Genomic DNA, 17,416 nt, shown 5'->3' with positions numbered 1-17,416 from the left:
ATTTTGTTGATAGTTTAGTGATATTGCTTTATCTTCTTTTTTTTTGTTGGATTCAAATTTTATAAGGATAATGACAAGATTTGCCCTTAACTTTAATAAATTTGTCAACATGATACTTGCACTTTTAATTTGTTCGTTTTGGCACATATACTTTTTTCATCTTATCTTTTGATATTCTGAATTGATGTTGTTATATATATCTCCTAGTATCGCTAAAAGAGTGACATATGTCAGTCCACTTGTCTTAATTTACATATAATTGATAAAAAATATTAACATTGGTAATAAAAAGTATTAAACCTGATAATGAGACACGTAATTGTTCAATCAACGATGATGTATTACCGATTATTCACATTAATAAACTATTAATATTTCAAGGAAACTTAACAATTGTACACTTTTGGCCAATCATGATTGGCTATAATAATTACATACGAGAGCTTAAAAAAGCAATTTTTTTTTACTTTTTAAGTACTCATTAATTTAAAAAAATAACTAAAATAAAATTTAGTAAAAATAAAAAAATCAAAATTCAATTCGAAAATCAGAATTTCCATAATTAAAAATATTAATAATGTTAAAAATTAAACTTAAATTATAAATAAAAAAGTAATAAAAAATTAATTTTAATTTTTAAAATACAAGGATTAAATCTTAATATTGGTCAAAATATAGGGACTGGTGAAATAATTTGACATAGCAAAATACTAGTATATATTGCTACAAACTAAAAGCAACTACTCTTGAAGTTCTTGGGCCACGACCCACGAACAGTATAGTTTGGATTAGTAGATTTACATAGCGCTTTTTTTTCCGGTAAAAATATCAAGGAAGTCCCCGTATTATAAAAATTGTATTAAATTAGTCCATTTATTATTAAATAGATTAATTTAGTGTCTATACCATTAAAAAGAATCAAATTAAAATAGAATTACATTTACTATTCTAAAAAAATATCATTTACTGTTTAACAAAGTTAAAACGAAATCTTTTGTTTGAAATTGAATTGCAATTGAGATACTTTTTATACGGTAAATATTTCTATTATAATTTAGACTCTTTTTAACAGTATAAGGACTAAATTGAAACAATATCTATAATACAAGGACCTTCTTGATACTTTAACCTTTCTTTCCTTCTTGCAATTTGATATTATTAATAAGGTAAATAATGAATAAATAAATATAAAACTTTTGCTCCTAAATCGTCTCTTTTGAATCTGTGCTTCATTTTCTTTGTTTCTCCGTCTGCTTATCCACGGCCGAGAAGTAAGCCACCTCTTCTCTTTCTACAAGATTTCAGTTCCTTTTTCTGTATATATATATACACATATTTTTTTTTTCATTTTTGCTGCCATTGAAAAATTTGGCTACCTTAAGTATATAAATCTGTATCTGGGCTTCTCCAAGTTTCTCCTAGAACCGTTAGTTCTGTTTCAACTATTATCTGAATTTTTATTTTTTGCATTATTTTGCTCATGGGCTTTGTCATTCCCTATCTTGTTCATTCAGTTTGTTTTTCTTTACTTGTATATGTTTAAAAAGCACTATTGGCTGAATGGCGGAGACTACCGTAATTTAAACTGAAGTCATTTCGTTTGGATTTGTTGTTTTACAAGTCCAAAAAGCTAGATTTTTGCAGGGAAATTATTTCATATAGAATTAACCCAACTTGTTGTGGGAATTGTAAATACTGATTTCCATGTTGGTTTGGTGTAGGCAATTGTTGTCAGATATTCTTTGTGGTTATAATACTTGAGGCCATGCCTGCTACAAAGAAGGTTGCTTTACATTTTTCTGCCTGCTATAGGTTTCTTTAATTCTAGTAGTTCAGGATTTTCTTTTTCTTTTAATTGTTTTTCTTTTTGTTTGTTAAAATTTTTGAGGTGTGTGCTATGAAATTTTGTCTACATTGAGTAATTTTGTTTCTTTAGAAGAATATTTCTCTTGTTGAATATATACTAGTAAGTGTTTTTATAATGCAATAGAATAGTTTGAATGTGACTCCTATGGTGTCTGAGATGTATGGCAATCCATTCAAAAAAGCTGCGTCGTTTGGGTTTTGTCTTGCAAAATTCTCCACTCCTGGAGTAGTAAAGCTTTACCACTTCCCTCACGGATTTCCATTTCTCACAGTAAATGAAAAAAATGAGCTCCGATGATCCGAACCAACCCGGTCTCGTGATAACTGTGACCGAATCCATTCGCTCGTTTCTTCTCTCAGCCTCCAATGACCATCGTCTCTCTAAAGAACTCCGAGAACTCGCTCTCACTCTTTCCTCAGCAGCCAATGCTCCGTACAAGCAGATCCGAAGCATATGGATGGAATCAGCTTTTGACTCCAGGCCCGGATTGATTCCTCTCTTCTCCGGATCTAATTTCGTTTTCACCAGTCCTAAACCCAGAGAGAAGGTAAATTGGAAACGATTTAGATTCTAGCGTTCTAGGTCTATCATGGTTGCATTTTTAAATTAACTTGTGCTTTTTAAAAAAAAATTGAATTTGTAGAGCGAAGAATTGAAGGAGAGGTTAAGGAAGCTTAAAGAACTAGCAGAGAGGAAAGAGTATCAAGAGCTTGTTAAAGATATCACGCCGAAGAAGGATCTCACTGAACCTTTCTCTACTTATAAGGATCAAATTGGCTTTGGTTAGTATTTTCTTTGCATACAATTTTCATATGGCTTCTTGCAAAATTTCAAACTTAAGTAATTAAAGGAACAATCAAACTGTTGCAGAACTTACTTCAAATATATATATATATTGCTGTTGCAAGATTCTTCTTCGTAGTTAATTCCAGTGATGTATGCATGAACAGGTTTACATGTTGCTCTGACAATGTTTACTGGGTATTTGGTTGGTTATTTTGCATTCAGAGCGTTGTTTAACCACAGTCCTATTATGGTACTTTCAGATTACCAACCTCAAATTTTTAAGTAGTTATGTCATGGTCTCATGGGTGCCTCAGTTTAGATTATTTAGCATGGACTGAAGATGCTATACTGTTCATTATATTTGCAGAATTCTGCTGGAGGTATTCTTGGATTGGTGTTTGGCATGCTTCTTGAAACATTTTTGTTCATTATTAGGACTTCAGAGCCTAACCTTAAATCGCCGTCCTCAACTTCGAGATTGAAGAAAAATCAATAGAGTATTTAAAAAGAGGTTGGTTGTGTTTTCTTTTCTTGCTACCTATTGTCCATTATCAATAGAGTATGTGAGTTTAAGCCTGTAAATACTATCATATTGTAATCATAGGGCATTTTATTTTGATGTTCTTTGCCGTGAACAATATTACAAAGTAAAGATTGTGTAGGATTATTTTTCTAACTTTGTTGAGAGCAGATGAATAAGAGAACAATTATATCCATCTTTAATCATGGTGAAAGTTACAAATTTTGAATTGGCATATGTGTTAATTTGGAATTTATAATTCATTCTCTTTAAGAGACATAATATTTTTTGGATCTAAAATTGCTATAAATATACATGTATACAGAATTGAAAATTAGGTTGATATTAAGTGAAAATAAATGAAAAACAAGTACATGTTAACGCACTCACATGTTTCAAACACCAAACGGTGCGCGTAGCCAAGTAAAGGGAAATTAAGAGAGGTGTTTTTAAGTTTTTATTTTTAAAATTCAGACCTTCAAACATCAAGCGATGATTTGATAATTTATACAGTCGATCAATATCCATTAATAAGTAGAAAAATTTATTTATACAGTGGATCAATATCCATTAATAAGTAGAAAAACTTACATTCAATTAAAATTAATTTCATTGATTAGGGATTGAATAAGAAAATTATTTGAATTTTGATTAATAGATTTATGACGTTTAAAGTTATTTCATTAAAAAAGATAATGTAGAAGAGAAGTGGAATGAAAACTTTCGATTTGTACAGACAATGTGAACAAAGAAAATCATACAACAACGATTTTAACAATCTAATGGCTTAAATAAAAACTTTTAAATAATTCAATAACTGTTTGTAAATTTTTGAAGTTGAGTGACCAAAACGTAATTTTGTTGTTAGTTTAGTGACCTTGCATGTAGTTTATCCCTTTCTTTTTGTTGGATTCAAATTTTATAAGGATAATGACAAGATTTACCCTTGACTTTAATAAATTTGTCAACATGATACTTACACTTTTAATTTGTTCGTTTTGGCACGTATACTTTTTTTCGTCTTATCTTTTGATACTCCGAATTGATGGTGTTAAAATAAATCTTCCCGTATCGCTAAAAGAGTGACATATGTCAATCCACTTGTCTTAATATACATATAATTGATAAAAAAAATATTAACATTGGTAATAAAAAGTATCAATCCTAATAACGAAACACTTAATTGTTCAATCAATGATGATGTATCACCGATAATTCACATTTATAAACTATTAATATTTCAAGGAAACTTAACAATTGTACACTTTTGGCCAATCATGATTAGCTATAATAATTACATACGAGAGCTTAAAAAAAGCAATTTTATTTTACTTTTTAAGTACTCATTAATTTAAAAAAATAACTAAAATAAAATTTAGTAAAAATAAAAAATCAAAATTTAAATCGAAAATTAAAATTTCTATAATTAAAAATATTAATAGTGATAACAATTAAACTTAAATTATAAATAAAAAGTAATAAAAAATAATTTTAATTTTTAAAATACAAGGATTAAATCTTAATATTTGTCAAAATATAGGGACTGGTGAAATATTTTGACATAGTAAAATACTAGTATATATTGCTAGAACTAAAAGCAACTATACTTGAAGTTCTTGGGCCACGACCCACGAACAGTATAGTTTGGATCTAGTTGATTTACAAAGATTTTTTTTCGGTCAAAGTATCAAGGAGATCCCTATATTATAAAAATTATATTATATTAGTCTATATATTATTAAATAGATTAATTTAGCGTCTGTATCATTAAAAAGAATTAAATTAAATTAAAATTAACATTTATTATTCTAAAAAATATCATTTACTTTTTAACAAAGTTAAAATGAAATCTTTTGTTTGAAATTAATATACTTTTTATACTGTAAATATTTCTATTATAATTTAGACTCTTTTTAACAGTATAAGGACTAAAGTGAAACAATATGTATAATACAAGGATCTTCTTGATACTTTAACCTTTCTTTCCTTCTTGCAATTTGATATTATTAATAACGCAAATAATGAATAAATAAATATAAAACTTTTGCTCCTAAATCGTCTCTTTTGAATCTGTGCCTCATTTTCGTTGTTTCTCCGTCTGCTTATCCACGGCCGAGAAGTGAGCCACCTCTTCTCTTTCTACAAGATTTCAGTTCCTTTTTCCGTATATATATACATATTTTTTTTTTCATTTTTGCTGCCATTGAAAAATTTGGCTACCTTAAGTGTATAAATCTGTATCTGGGCTTCTCCAAGTTTCTCCTAGAACCGTTAGTTCTGTTTCAACTATTATCTGAATTTTTATTTTTTGCATTATTTTGCTCATGGGCTTTGCCATTCCCTATCTTGTTCATTCAGTTTGTTTTTCTTTACTTGTATATGTTTAAAAAGCACTATTGGCTGAATGGCGGAGAGTGCCGTAATTTAAACTAAAGTCATTTCGTTTGGATTTGTTGTTTTACAAGTCCAAAAAGCTAGATTTTTGCAGGGAAACTATTTCATATAAAATTAACCCAACTTGTTGTGGGAATTGTAAATACTGATTTCCATGTTGGTTTGGTGTAGGCAATTGTTGTCAGATATTCTTTGTGGTTATAATACTTGAGGCCATGCCTGCTACAAAGAAGGTTGCTTTACATTTTTCTGCCTGCTATAGGTTTCTTTAATTCTAGTAGTTCAGGATTTTCTTTTTCTTTTTCTTTTAATTGTTTTTCTTTTTGTTTGTTAAAATTTTTGAGGTGTGTGCTATGAAATTTTGTCTACATTGAATAATTTTGTTTCTTTAGAAGAATATTTCTCTTGTTGAATATATAGTAGTCAGTGTTTTTATAATGCAATAGAATATTTTGAATGTGATTCCTATGGTGTCTGAGATATATGTTATTAAAAAATCTCTCTTCTTTTTCCTGCTCTAATGGTTCTGAATTTTTGTTTTAAACTTTAGTGGATTTACTTTTTACAGTTTTTCTTGGGATTTGCGATATCGAAAGTGCTTCGATTAGATGCCCTTTTTGTTTTTCCTTGTCATTGTTAAGAAGAACTTACCTGGCTGTGTAAGAGTTACAACGTTTACTTGTATTAATCTTAGTCAGGACATTGTGGTTCTGTACATTTTCTACTGTGATATCTAATTTTCTGTTGGATTTTTATGCAATTAAATTGATTGTTTATTAAAACCTTTTGTTGTACTAACTTGTATTAAGGTTTTTAATCTTTTATATAAGTATGGATATGTTTATTAACCTTTAGACTTTCTCGTTGACCTTCCTGTTTCTTATATAGTTTTTTGGTAAAATGTCAAGAAAGCTTGTGATCTGGTTTTTGGTTATTCTATTCTGTAGAATTTTTTCAAGATATGTTGAATTTTCTTATTGGATTTTCCCCTTTACCAGAGTTCTGATTGCAGTCACATTGGTTATGCATTCAACAAGTTGATGAAGCAAATTGGACATCCGGTTGAGTTTGAACTGCCAGATTGCTTTAATAAGTGGAAAGACACGCCATACACCGTTATAAGGCGCAGTATCCTTTTCACATAAGTTTGTAATTGTTCTTCCTCCACAATTTATGTTTATCATTAAATGGCCCATTTCATGCACTACAACCTTTATCTTGTACTTTTCATCTTGTTTTTCTAAGAGGTATGACTTTACTTTGAGCTTAAATGTCAGTTTGTTTTTTATTTTGTTGGTTTAACAACTTAAGACATATATCTCACAAAGAGGATTAAAAGGCGCCTGGAGGATGATGGAATTTTCTGTTCTTGCACACCATCATCACCTGGTTCTTCTGTGTGTGGCAGAGATTGCCACTGTGGGTAAGATTTGTCTCAGTTTATCAGAATTCATGATTGAACTACATTATAAATGATTGTTTTTGGATTTTAAAGCATAAACATATTACATTTTTCTGGTTTGCTTTCACATTACTTTGATTTATCAGAAATTTTTTGAAGTGAATTTCATCTTGATTCTTCAATGGTATGTTACAGTTAGATTAGAACCCCATATCAGCACATGACTATTGCATCAAAATAATTGTTGTTAGAAGATGCTTTTATCTTTACTTATATTCTTTTATTTTACATTATACCATGTGGGAGGTCTGATTAACCTAGCTTTATGGATTTTTAGTGGGTTGAGTTTGGGGAAATTTCTGCTCATGTTTTATCATCTTGGTACATACAAGTGTTATCATAGTATCACTGTGCATGGTCAAGATTGCTGGAATTTTTTGCAGCAGCTAGATAGGTGTTTGGGAAGTGATGTTTTTTTTTGGCAGTAGCATCCATTGATAGGATTTTGAAAGTATATGGTTCTTATAAACTACCTTGCTTGGACCTGAGTTTGACACTTGTGCTGACACATTTCTGAACATGGGTATGGGGATATTTCCCTTAAAGGATCCTCCAAATACTGGAAAAACTTGGGAAAATCAAACATATCTATCTTAGGATACATACCTATATCCAACATTCACACGAGTTCAAGTAAACCTAGCTTATAAATATTTAGTATGTAGATAACTTTTTTTTTTTGGGGGGGTGTAGATAACTCTCTTTTTTTGGTGTTATGGACATCAGCCTATCTACTGTACCAGCAGAGAATTGAGATTTACGATGAACGAACAAGAAAAAGAGAAAATAATCAGGCATTTTCATTGAAATTAATACTGTTTGAGAACTCGCTGTCGCTGTTACCTTCATGAACCAAATATAATATTTTGTGGGCTTAGGCATAACATGCCATTTGGTAATTCGTTATGCATATATTATGACGTATCTTCTTACTCTGTAGAAATAGTATGGAGTTGTGTATGTAACTTTGTTGCTTCATGCAGGATGCTACTGTCTAGTTGCTCTTCTGGCTGCAGCTGTGGGAGTTCATGCCTCAATAAACCATTCCAACACAGACCTGTCAAAAAACTGAAATTGATTAAGGTATAGTTTGATTTTTTTTTTCTGTTGTCTTGATTGAATCTGTGTTTTGCTGAAGCTTTTATCAGAACCATGTCTAAAGGGAACAAATATTCTTTTCTTTATTGCTGAAACCTTTTAAGATCTGTATACTGGAAGGAGCCAATGTCTTCCAAAATAACAGCTAACCTTGCCTATTTAATCGATTTTTGGGGGAAGAATATAACATGGATTTGTTTGCATGACACTGTTAACAAATGTTCTTGTGTCCATGTGCCAAGAGACAATTTGTGCATTTTGTTGGAAACCGGTCACTCTCAATTGTCGTTTGTTGTTTGTACACTTTGAAATTTTGAAGTTAAATGGGATAATATTTGTAGACCGAGAAATGTGGAGAGGGCATTGTAGCTGATGAAGATATCAAGCATGGAGAGTTTGTAATAGAATATGTCGGGGAAGGTATGCAACTCTTGCTCTATCCACTGCAGTTGCTATCCCTATTCTAAACATTATTTTTTTCTCTCGAACATGCTTGTAAATTTTTAAATAGTATTTTGTCAATGTAGTTATTGATGACAAAACATGTGAGGAGAGGCTTTGGAACATGAAGCATCGTGGAGAAACCAATTTCTACTTATGTGAAATCAATCGTGATATGGTAATTGATGCCACATACAAGGGGAACAAATCCAGATATATAAACCATAGTTGCTGCCCCAATACTGAGATGCAGAAATGGTTCTCTACCTACCCATATTAGTACACTTGCATTGATATCAAGTGATATGCTGTTCTTACACTCTTTTGTTTATTTTACCTTTCTCAGGATAATTGATGGTGAAACAAGGATTGGCATATTTGCAATGCGAGATATAAAAAAGGGGGAGCATCTGACCTATGATTATCAGTATGAGTGCTTGCCTGACTCTCTACCTGTGAATAGAAATATATTTGTTGCATTTCATGCACTGATAATAAAATCTGAAGTTTTAAATCGACCCTTTACCATATAAAATGCTGAAGCCACTGGTATTGGTTCCTTTGACATTTGTAGTCTTTGTACAATCTAACAAATTTAGCAGGTTTGTTCAATTTGGTGCAGATCAAGATTGTCACTGTGGTGCCGCTGGCTGCAGGCAAAAACTTGGGGTCAAACCTAGCAAGTCGAAGATGTCATCAGATGCTACATTAAAGCTAGTAGCATGCCAAGTGGCAGTGTCCTCTCCAACATTGAAAGCTGTGCTATTTGGAAAAGAAGTATGTGCTAAGAGGCTTTTTGACACTATCAAGAATAAAAGATGTGATTTAAAAATGCCTTTTCTATTTACTTTGTGGTTATGATTTAATTCTATCTTCTGCAATTTGGTCACGGCCAGTTTTAATTGCTTGCTGGTATTGTCAGTTTCAGTTGCATTTGTGCTGTTGTAGAAAATGCAATAACTTGGAATGGTGTTTTCTAGGTTAGTACGTATGGTTGTGTTGTATTGTGAAAAAGGTGATTCTTACAAAATGCTTTTTGTTTGTCGACTTTAGAAAGTTTTGTTTTTTAAAAGAGAAAAAAGAACTGCATAAGATCTTACTTTTACGTTGTCTTTATTGCATATTTGACAAAGACTATTGTATATCAGCTGTTAAAGATTTTCTGATTGTGCCTGGCAAACATTATTCACTAGAATAAAGTTACAACTTCTGTGTTGTGTCTATTTTTGCTCTTGACGTAAAAATAAATTTTGTATGCTATTTTTCCTGTAATAATTGAAAATCCCAGGAACTAAAATCTTTCTTGATTTAGGAATAACTAGTGTATTAATAGTTCCTCTTATGTTACAACACTGTAGATCTATGGATGCATTTATTTTCAGAGTCCAGCTCAGTTTATTTTATTTTTTTTGAAATTTCAGTTAGTTTATATACCTCTTTCAGGAAGGGCAGTATCATCTCTTGGAGTTTCTATAATACTATAAATTGATATACCAGAGCTCTTTATTCCGAAGAAGAACCTTAGAAGCTTTTTCCCTTTACTGATCTATTCACTCCTTAGCTCTCTCCCTCTCCCTCCAAGTTCCTTGGATTCTTTTGTAATTTTTGGCTTTTCACATCCATGATGTATACGTTATGACCCATTGTTATTTGATTTTGACTAAGTTGTTTTATTCTTTTTGGTTATGCGTTGTAGTTTTGAGCATTCATTGAATCACTTATTTGGGTGTCATATGCATATTGTAGACTTTGGCAAAAACTTGAACTAATCGTCCCTTTTTCTATTTTTTTGGATTAACCAGAATGGAGGTTTGCCTGTCGGTAAGTGAATTATTCTTTATGCTCTCTTATATTAATATTTTACTGGGATAAAATGTTTGAAGCTGGCACTTAAATTTCAGGAACTTCTCAGCATGATTATAATCAACGACAGTTACGTTTTCGGTGTTGCATTGGTGAAGTGATAAAAATATCTCGTCCAATAAATGATAGGTAAATATGAAAATTTTGACTTTTCGAATATTGTGTTAGGTTTAGTTGTTGTTAAATGATGTGTACTTATGATTGATTTCTTTTTTCAAAATTAGTGATAATATCATAATGAAACCAAATTTGCTTTGAAGAACTTCAGTCAATTGTGTAGAGAAGGGAAATTCACTTCCATATGTTTCAAGTGAGGAATTCAATAGGGTACATAAAGAAGTTACTTGTTGGCTTAGAAAGAAGATAGTGGGAAACTAGATCAGAGTTAGAATCTGCTACCTTAGGAAACTAAATATTTACAGTTTGCCCTTCAAGTTTTCTGGTTTCCATGAAGTTTGCAGCAGGTTTATTAAGTACGGCATGGTTTATTGCAATAATCACACCACACCCACGATTTTTCTTCAAGCCTCCATTCGTTGTTGTAGGATGACCAATTTGCATCCTGATTATCAATCTATTTTGTGTGATCCCGGGAAGCCATTGTGGTGGTGGTTTCAAACTAGCTGATTGTTCCTTTTTTTCTCTCAACATAACACGACATAAGGTCTCTTCCCTCTGTGCTTCTAAAAAGAACTTTTCCAATAGGAGGAAGCGGCTTCCTATCAAGTATCCTCCCTTTTGTTTCATCAAACTCAACATTAATCTTGCTGAAGTTTTGAAATTTCTATCACTTTCCTCAGTTTGCTTATGATAGTCATCAAGGTTTTTCCATTCATAATAATTAAACAAATCTAAATCCTGCCAAACCCTTAAGAACATTGAAGTACTAGGTTAGACTACCTTCTTCTTGTCGAGCCCCTCCAATCTTTTCTAGTAAATCATAAATTTGGAAATAGTTGTTGAGATCAGAATACATCTCAACCACATTAACCTTGAATTTCTTTGCAGTGGAATAACACATTTGATTCGCACTTATCTTTTCATCCATGGTGCCATGACCAGTGGAATTTTCTCCCAGATAGCATATGTTGGGTCCATCTTCTTGGGAGCTTAAGTCTCACTGTTAAGGTATCCCATTTTCCCTCTTCCTTGGATATACATCTAGATAGATTGCAGCCAATATGGAAGGTTTCCCTCATGGAGTCAAATGGTGGTGATTTGGACAAAATGTGATTCATTTTGATACGATCAGAGTAGGATTGTTTTTTAATAGAGGATACTAAGGAGATTTCAGGCATGATAAAGAGATATGCAGAGATAGAGATGCAGGAATTATTCTATTTCGGACAAAAAAGCAAATAGGTCAGCAATAACTTAAAGGTTGAAACAAAAAAAAAGAAAAGAAAAAAAGGGGCCGAGTATTGCCTCTAATACTTAGTATTAATGGTTTTTCCACAACAATACTTCTATTTTAGGAGTCCTACCACATACCAAAAACAACTACTAAGTGTCCACATCTCAAATGTTCGATCAAATGCTAAAAGGAATGGATATCATGATTGCTGGTAACCAATTTGGTAACTTCATGGTAAATATGAAGGTAGACCCTCTAACTAAACAAAACCAAATCATAGCAATCTCTACCTATCCCTCTTCATTATCCTATGCATCAATCTCTCCTACACCCATCACGAGATAGCGATCAGAACCAACTGCACTCCCTTATCTTATTCATTAATCCTTTCTAAACTCATATCCAACAACCCGTCCTTTCCTTTAAACCTGATCCTGAGAACTTCAATTTTATATCTGAAAAGTGTAATGAGTCTAAACTTGCTGGATTACCTAGTAAAATGGATATCTGAGATGATGGAGACTCATTTATTAGTTCTTGAATTGTTACAAATGTGCTGTTATTTATTACTAAAGACATGCTTATGGGAATTGGTGACAAAGAAGCTTAGTTGGGTTATTTTTGAAAATTGTTAATGTTGGCGAAGTTTAAAGAGGTTTATTCACTGCAATTGATGCATGTGTGAGCACTAGACAAATGCCAATCATTCTCGACTTCCTTTCACCAAGTTTATCATGGCTTTGAGCTTGAGGACAAACTCTTTCTCCAAGAGGGGAGTATTGTTGTGGACACTTAGTAGAAGTTGTTATTGGTATGTGGTAGGACTCCTAAAATAGTTGTTTCCTGTAGTACGTTATTTAGTTTGAAATGAATTTCCTTGATTGTTGTAGTAAGCAATCTCTATTTAAAGAGACAATGAATAAAACAAAGGAAAGCAGAATTTTTATCAAAACCCTAAAGAGATCTACGTCTCTCTCTAACGAGTCCTAAGGTTTCAAGCTCCTTGTGACGAGTCTAAACCATTAAATCAAAATGAAGGAAAGGCAACTAATCTCGACTTCCTTATCAATCATATTGTGAAACTATCCTATTCTTACATATCCATAACACTTAAAGTCTGTTTCTATATTAGGTATAGATAGACTCCTGGGAAGATTGTGTATAGGCTGTGAGATGATGATATCTATTTGTTCCAAGTCTGGTTCAGTGTCTAAAGGTTTTAGGCTGCAGATTTTGAAATCTTCTGGTTTCAGGTTTGGTTCAATGTCAATGGTCTTAGATTGACTTGGATAAGATAGAAATCCAATGGTCTCAGTAAAGATCTTGGATGGAGATGAATTTTCTTGACTTTGCTCCTTTATATGGTAATCCCACCTATCTTCTCTTGAATTATTCCGCTGAGCCACTTCAAGAAGTTCTGTTTTTTCCTTCAACAGCACAATTTTGTTAAGGAGTGTAAATGCAATTTGATTCACTAAATTTTTGTTCTCATGGCTCTTCACCTAGCATGCACAAGAGTTTTTTGCATGGGTCTATTATCACTTGGACTAATTCTTCTAGATTCTGATGTAGCCTCATGTTAGGGTTGTATGATGCGTAAAAGCAAAATCCAGTAGTTCTGTCCATTTCTTTTGTATTGCTCCTCTATATGGTATAGGGTTTTAGAAAAGAAGTCATTGGAATTGTTCTTAAGTTCATTCTTAAGTTAGCTAAGTTTTTGGACTTTGCTTCTTTAGTTGAGTGTATAAGGAATTAATGACTGAATAATTTTTGTCGTGTTTCATTGTTTTCTTCTGTTGCTCTTTTATATTTGTTAGATGTCCTAGGTCCTGATCCTGTTTATACATAATCTTACAAATCTCATTCCTGGCTGAAAATTTTCAGTTACTTTGGAATTATTAAACGATTTGACAAGTATTCAAAAAAGCACCTGGTAAGAAAGTCTTTTTTTTTCTTTTCTTATTATGATTATTATTTTATTTTTAAAAATATAAAGATATGCAAATCAAGTGCTTTTATGTGGTCGCAGGTCATGTTTGAAGATGGTGATGTTGAATTTCTGGATTTGTCGAAAGAGGATTGGGAGCTTATCACTTTGTAAGATCAATTTCAAGTAAGTATTGTTGGGAATTTATATAAACATGAATTAAGATCAAAACAAAAATTATAGAAATCAAATTTCCGAGCAAGAATCTCACTACGATCCTGTTTAATATGATATCAGCAATAACTACAAACTGTAGGATTTATTCCTTAGATCTTTGTAGAGTATCGACCAAGCCACAAAGCAATAGTTACAGCTAACTGTAAGCTATGCACGTCCAGCATCTAATGGTGATCCAAATAAAACAATGAGAACATCTCCGAAAAGAGAGATTGAGTTATGAGGTACATTAATGCTAGTTAAAATGTTTCCTTCAATGTGTACAGTTTCACCAAACAATTTGGCAGCCACTAAGACTCTTAGGAAACCCTTTATACAGTGTTTTGTGACAATTGGTAAACAATGACAATCTTATAATTCTTTTTGCAATCTTCATTCCAAGCACTTTACACTGTTAGTGCAACAACAACAATCTCAAACTTATTGATAAGGAATTGCCTATTAATATAAAATAATGTATACTATAGTATAGCATATATCTTATAGTCAATCTGGTTGACTATGAAGGCATACGCTAACAAGTACACCACATAGAACTGCCAGCTAAACACTTACATTGCCATAATCATACCTTTAACTGCTTGCAGTTCCAATTTAGCACATGAAATAAACAGGAATTTGTACAACTGTTTGTAGATAATCAGTTTACTTGCCATCAAGTTAAGTTTCAACATCATAAAAATGATGGGTTCAGAAAGTTAAATCTCTGCTCTTGTCTTCCTGTTTTCAATAAAGATAGTGAGAATCTTATATTTGTTAGATGTCATAGGTCCTGATCCTGTTTATACAGAATCTTATAAATCTCATTCCTGGCTGAAATTTTGTTGTGTCGTGTTGTGAGGTGACATTGTATTTGGCAGAATCTGGATATATCTCTTATTAGATTAATAGATTGTTGTAAATTTATGTGTCTGGAACGGATTGTCGCGCAGGTACTGTTGTTAAAGAAGAAATGCTAGCGAAAAGCCCGATAGACCAAGAAAATGACCGGATTTGACTGCATTGTTACAGAGCAATGTCCTTGTAGTGCTTTTCTTTTTTCTGCATATTGAGATACTTACCATTGTCATTTCTCATCTTTTCAAGTGTTCCTATCTTGCTGTATCAAAAGGCCGAGAAGGGATGTTATGTTTTGTCAATAAAGCAACTAATGGTATGGACCCATTCATGATGGTTTGATCAACTAAGGCAATCTCTGTGTTTTGGCTGACTTTTATTTAATAAGGAATGGTTCTCAATACAATAATAAAGGAGAAAAATAAAATCAAAACCCCAAAGAAACAAACAAACAAAAAATCTAGCCGAAAGATGAGTTCAATAACTTAAGTTGAAGCATCAGAAACAAAATAATTAGGAGCCCATCAGAAAACATCTTCGTCCCTTGAAAAATCCAGATCTTAGGGGCCATTATCAAGCAGCGAACATCTGCAAATGAAGGCTTGTTTCTCCTCTGCGAATACCTTTCGTAGCTAGAAGATGTGCCATACCATTCCCCCGTCTTGGTGCATGTAGGAAAATACATCTGCAATAGTTATTCTTTTGTGCTGCATGTAATAGTTATTTTTTGGCGATACTAAAGAATTGTTATTATAGAAAGTGACCAATTCTTTCCACCAAATCATTGTATTATTATACATAATTGAATAAGGTCATTCCTCCTAACTAAACGTGCCGTTAGGTAATAAATAATTTCTTTTCTTGTTTTGGCATCAAATTTGAATTAAACAAGATAAATTTAAGAGAAGAGTCGAAATTAGAAAGTGTTTGAAAATAGGTGAAAGGTTTTTTTACAGCTTTGAGTGGCTATTATTTTAATTTGGACCATAAAAGAAGGCTCCTGATTACGATATATGTTATATTTAACTATGTTAGGACTAGTTATACGTAAGCTTAATTAAGGTAGTTGTTACCATATCTTTAGACATACTTGCCAATATATTCTACAAATCCAAAAAAAATTTCATCCTCTATTAAACATCAAGATCATTTCATAAACCATTCTAGTAATTTATTTTACTAATTAAAAATTATCAAAATAATATTTTTATTAATATTACTATATATTATAATTAATTTTAATTCAAAATAATACAATTTTGCCACATGATCATTTAAAGAAATGAAATTGAGCCAACCCATATTTGATTAAAATAATGTATTATTTAACCTCATTCAAATTCATTAGTTATGCACCGATTTTTATTTTTTATTTTTCCCAAAAGTTAAATACCGATTAGTACAACAAAATTAGGGAAAGTAGACGAAAAGACAATTTTTTTTATATTATATTGATATTTTCTATTTTATTTTTTTATTCTATTAGTATCAGATTAGTATCCTATTTTATTAGTATTAGATTAACATTAGTTAATGATCCCGTGAATCTTTTGTTTTGTGATTAACTGATGGTGTCAATCCTAATCCTATGTTACATTTTGTCTTCATGGACCGAAAAGAAAGGGAGTTCAATGGAAAAAGAATTGTTCCATCAACATTACTTCAACCAATACGGGTGCTACAAGTGAAAGAGATGAATTGAAATGCATCATATAATAACATTTATATTAAATTTAAATTCAATTATATAAAAATATTTAAATTTAAATTTAAATTTAAATTTGAGATTTGATCTTTATGCTTGAATATTTTTTTTATATAATTCGGCACTTTAACATTTATAATATTATTAGTTAGTGTAAATATTTTATTTTGATTAAAATATTGACATAAATTTAAAAAATTGTTAACATCATTATTTTTTTGTTAAATTCAAGCCCATCATAATGCCTTTATTGTGACATGATTATCGAGTAAATTTTTTTTAAAATTTTAGAATATCAACGGTGTTTACAATTGAACCTAAATTTTTTATTTCAAGAGCTAAATTCTTAAAAATAAAAAATCAAAAACTAAATTTCAAATGTACAAAAAATTCAAAAACTTAATACAAATTGTAACTTTTAAATTTTAACTATTTAATCCAAAACAATTAACTCAACGCGAAGTAAGAAACCATACTAATATCAATCCAAAGTAAAAGTCAAAATGTTATGACTTACAAAAGATATGCTTTTTCAATTTAATTACGAAATATATTAAAATTATAAAAATATTTTATTAGTATTAACAAAAATTCTTCAGGTTTTATAGGCTAAATTGAATTTTATCACTAAAATTTTTTACTATTCACCCTAGACTTGATTTGACCAGAAATTTTGAGTATAAAAGTACAAATTTAAATCATTATACTAAAACAATACATAAATTTCTCAAAATTAAAAAATCACTTTAAATTATTAAAGTTGAATGAGACCTTTTTTATTAAAAAATAAATAGTCTTAAAATAATTAAAACATGTATAAATTTATTTTATGTTACAAAAGAAAAATATAAAATTATATACATTAAAAAATAGGATTAGTCATTAATACACCAACAATGTATTTTTTTATTCTTAACTTTTAAAA

General features: G+C 31.0%; 2 protein-coding genes across 14 annotated transcripts; both read left to right on the top strand.

The window, feature by feature from the left end:
• The first annotated feature begins 1,197 nt into the window (after positions 1-1,197).
• Positions 1,198-3,376, top strand: LOC107918516 (uncharacterized). 2 transcript variants are annotated; one of them, XM_041116232.1, is made up of 6 exons: positions 1,215-1,271; positions 1,722-1,783; positions 2,139-2,414; positions 2,511-2,649; positions 2,818-2,903; positions 3,021-3,376. In XM_041116232.1, the coding sequence occupies exons 3-6, from the start codon at positions 2,142-2,144 to the stop codon at positions 3,147-3,149; spliced, it is 627 nt and encodes a 208-aa protein (XP_040972166.1). In that variant the 5' UTR covers positions 1,215-1,271; positions 1,722-1,783; positions 2,139-2,141; the 3' UTR covers positions 3,150-3,376. The 2 variants fall into 2 exon arrangements, with proteins under 2 accessions (XP_040972165.1, XP_040972166.1); XM_041116231.1 differs by lacking the exon at positions 1,722-1,783 and having other exon boundaries at positions 1,198-1,271.
• Positions 1,215-15,132, top strand: LOC121203128 (histone-lysine N-methyltransferase ASHH3). Of its 12 annotated transcripts, none has more exons than XR_005928933.1 (14): positions 5,200-5,292; positions 5,739-5,800; positions 6,566-6,695; positions 6,879-6,990; positions 8,013-8,112; positions 8,469-8,547; positions 8,655-8,826; positions 8,915-8,995; positions 9,171-9,345; positions 10,371-10,389; positions 10,470-10,560; positions 13,670-13,718; positions 13,815-14,173; positions 14,882-15,132. XR_005928933.1 is itself a non-coding variant. In XM_041116224.1 (14 exons), exons 2-13 carry the CDS (start codon positions 5,783-5,785, stop codon positions 13,884-13,886), a joined length of 1,098 nt encoding a protein of 365 aa, XP_040972158.1. In that variant the 5' UTR covers positions 5,200-5,292; positions 5,739-5,782; the 3' UTR covers positions 13,887-13,898; positions 14,882-15,132. The 12 variants fall into 12 exon arrangements, 9 of the variants coding, with proteins under 9 accessions (XP_040972162.1, XP_040972156.1, XP_040972158.1 ...); XR_005928935.1 differs by lacking the exons at positions 13,815-14,173; positions 14,882-15,132 and adding exons at positions 9,491-9,548; positions 11,440-11,559 and having other exon boundaries at positions 13,670-13,704; XM_041116224.1 differs by having other exon boundaries at positions 13,815-13,898.
• The last annotated feature ends 2,284 nt before the right edge of the window (positions 15,133-17,416 follow it).

Source organism: Gossypium hirsutum, chromosome A06, assembly GCF_007990345.1.
Source record: "Gossypium hirsutum isolate 1008001.06 chromosome A06, Gossypium_hirsutum_v2.1, whole genome shotgun sequence".
Taxonomy (NCBI): domain Eukaryota; kingdom Viridiplantae; phylum Streptophyta; class Magnoliopsida; order Malvales; family Malvaceae; genus Gossypium; species Gossypium hirsutum.
The sequence above is the reverse complement of the archived record's forward strand: the minus strand, read 5'-3'. Positions and strand labels throughout refer to the sequence as shown.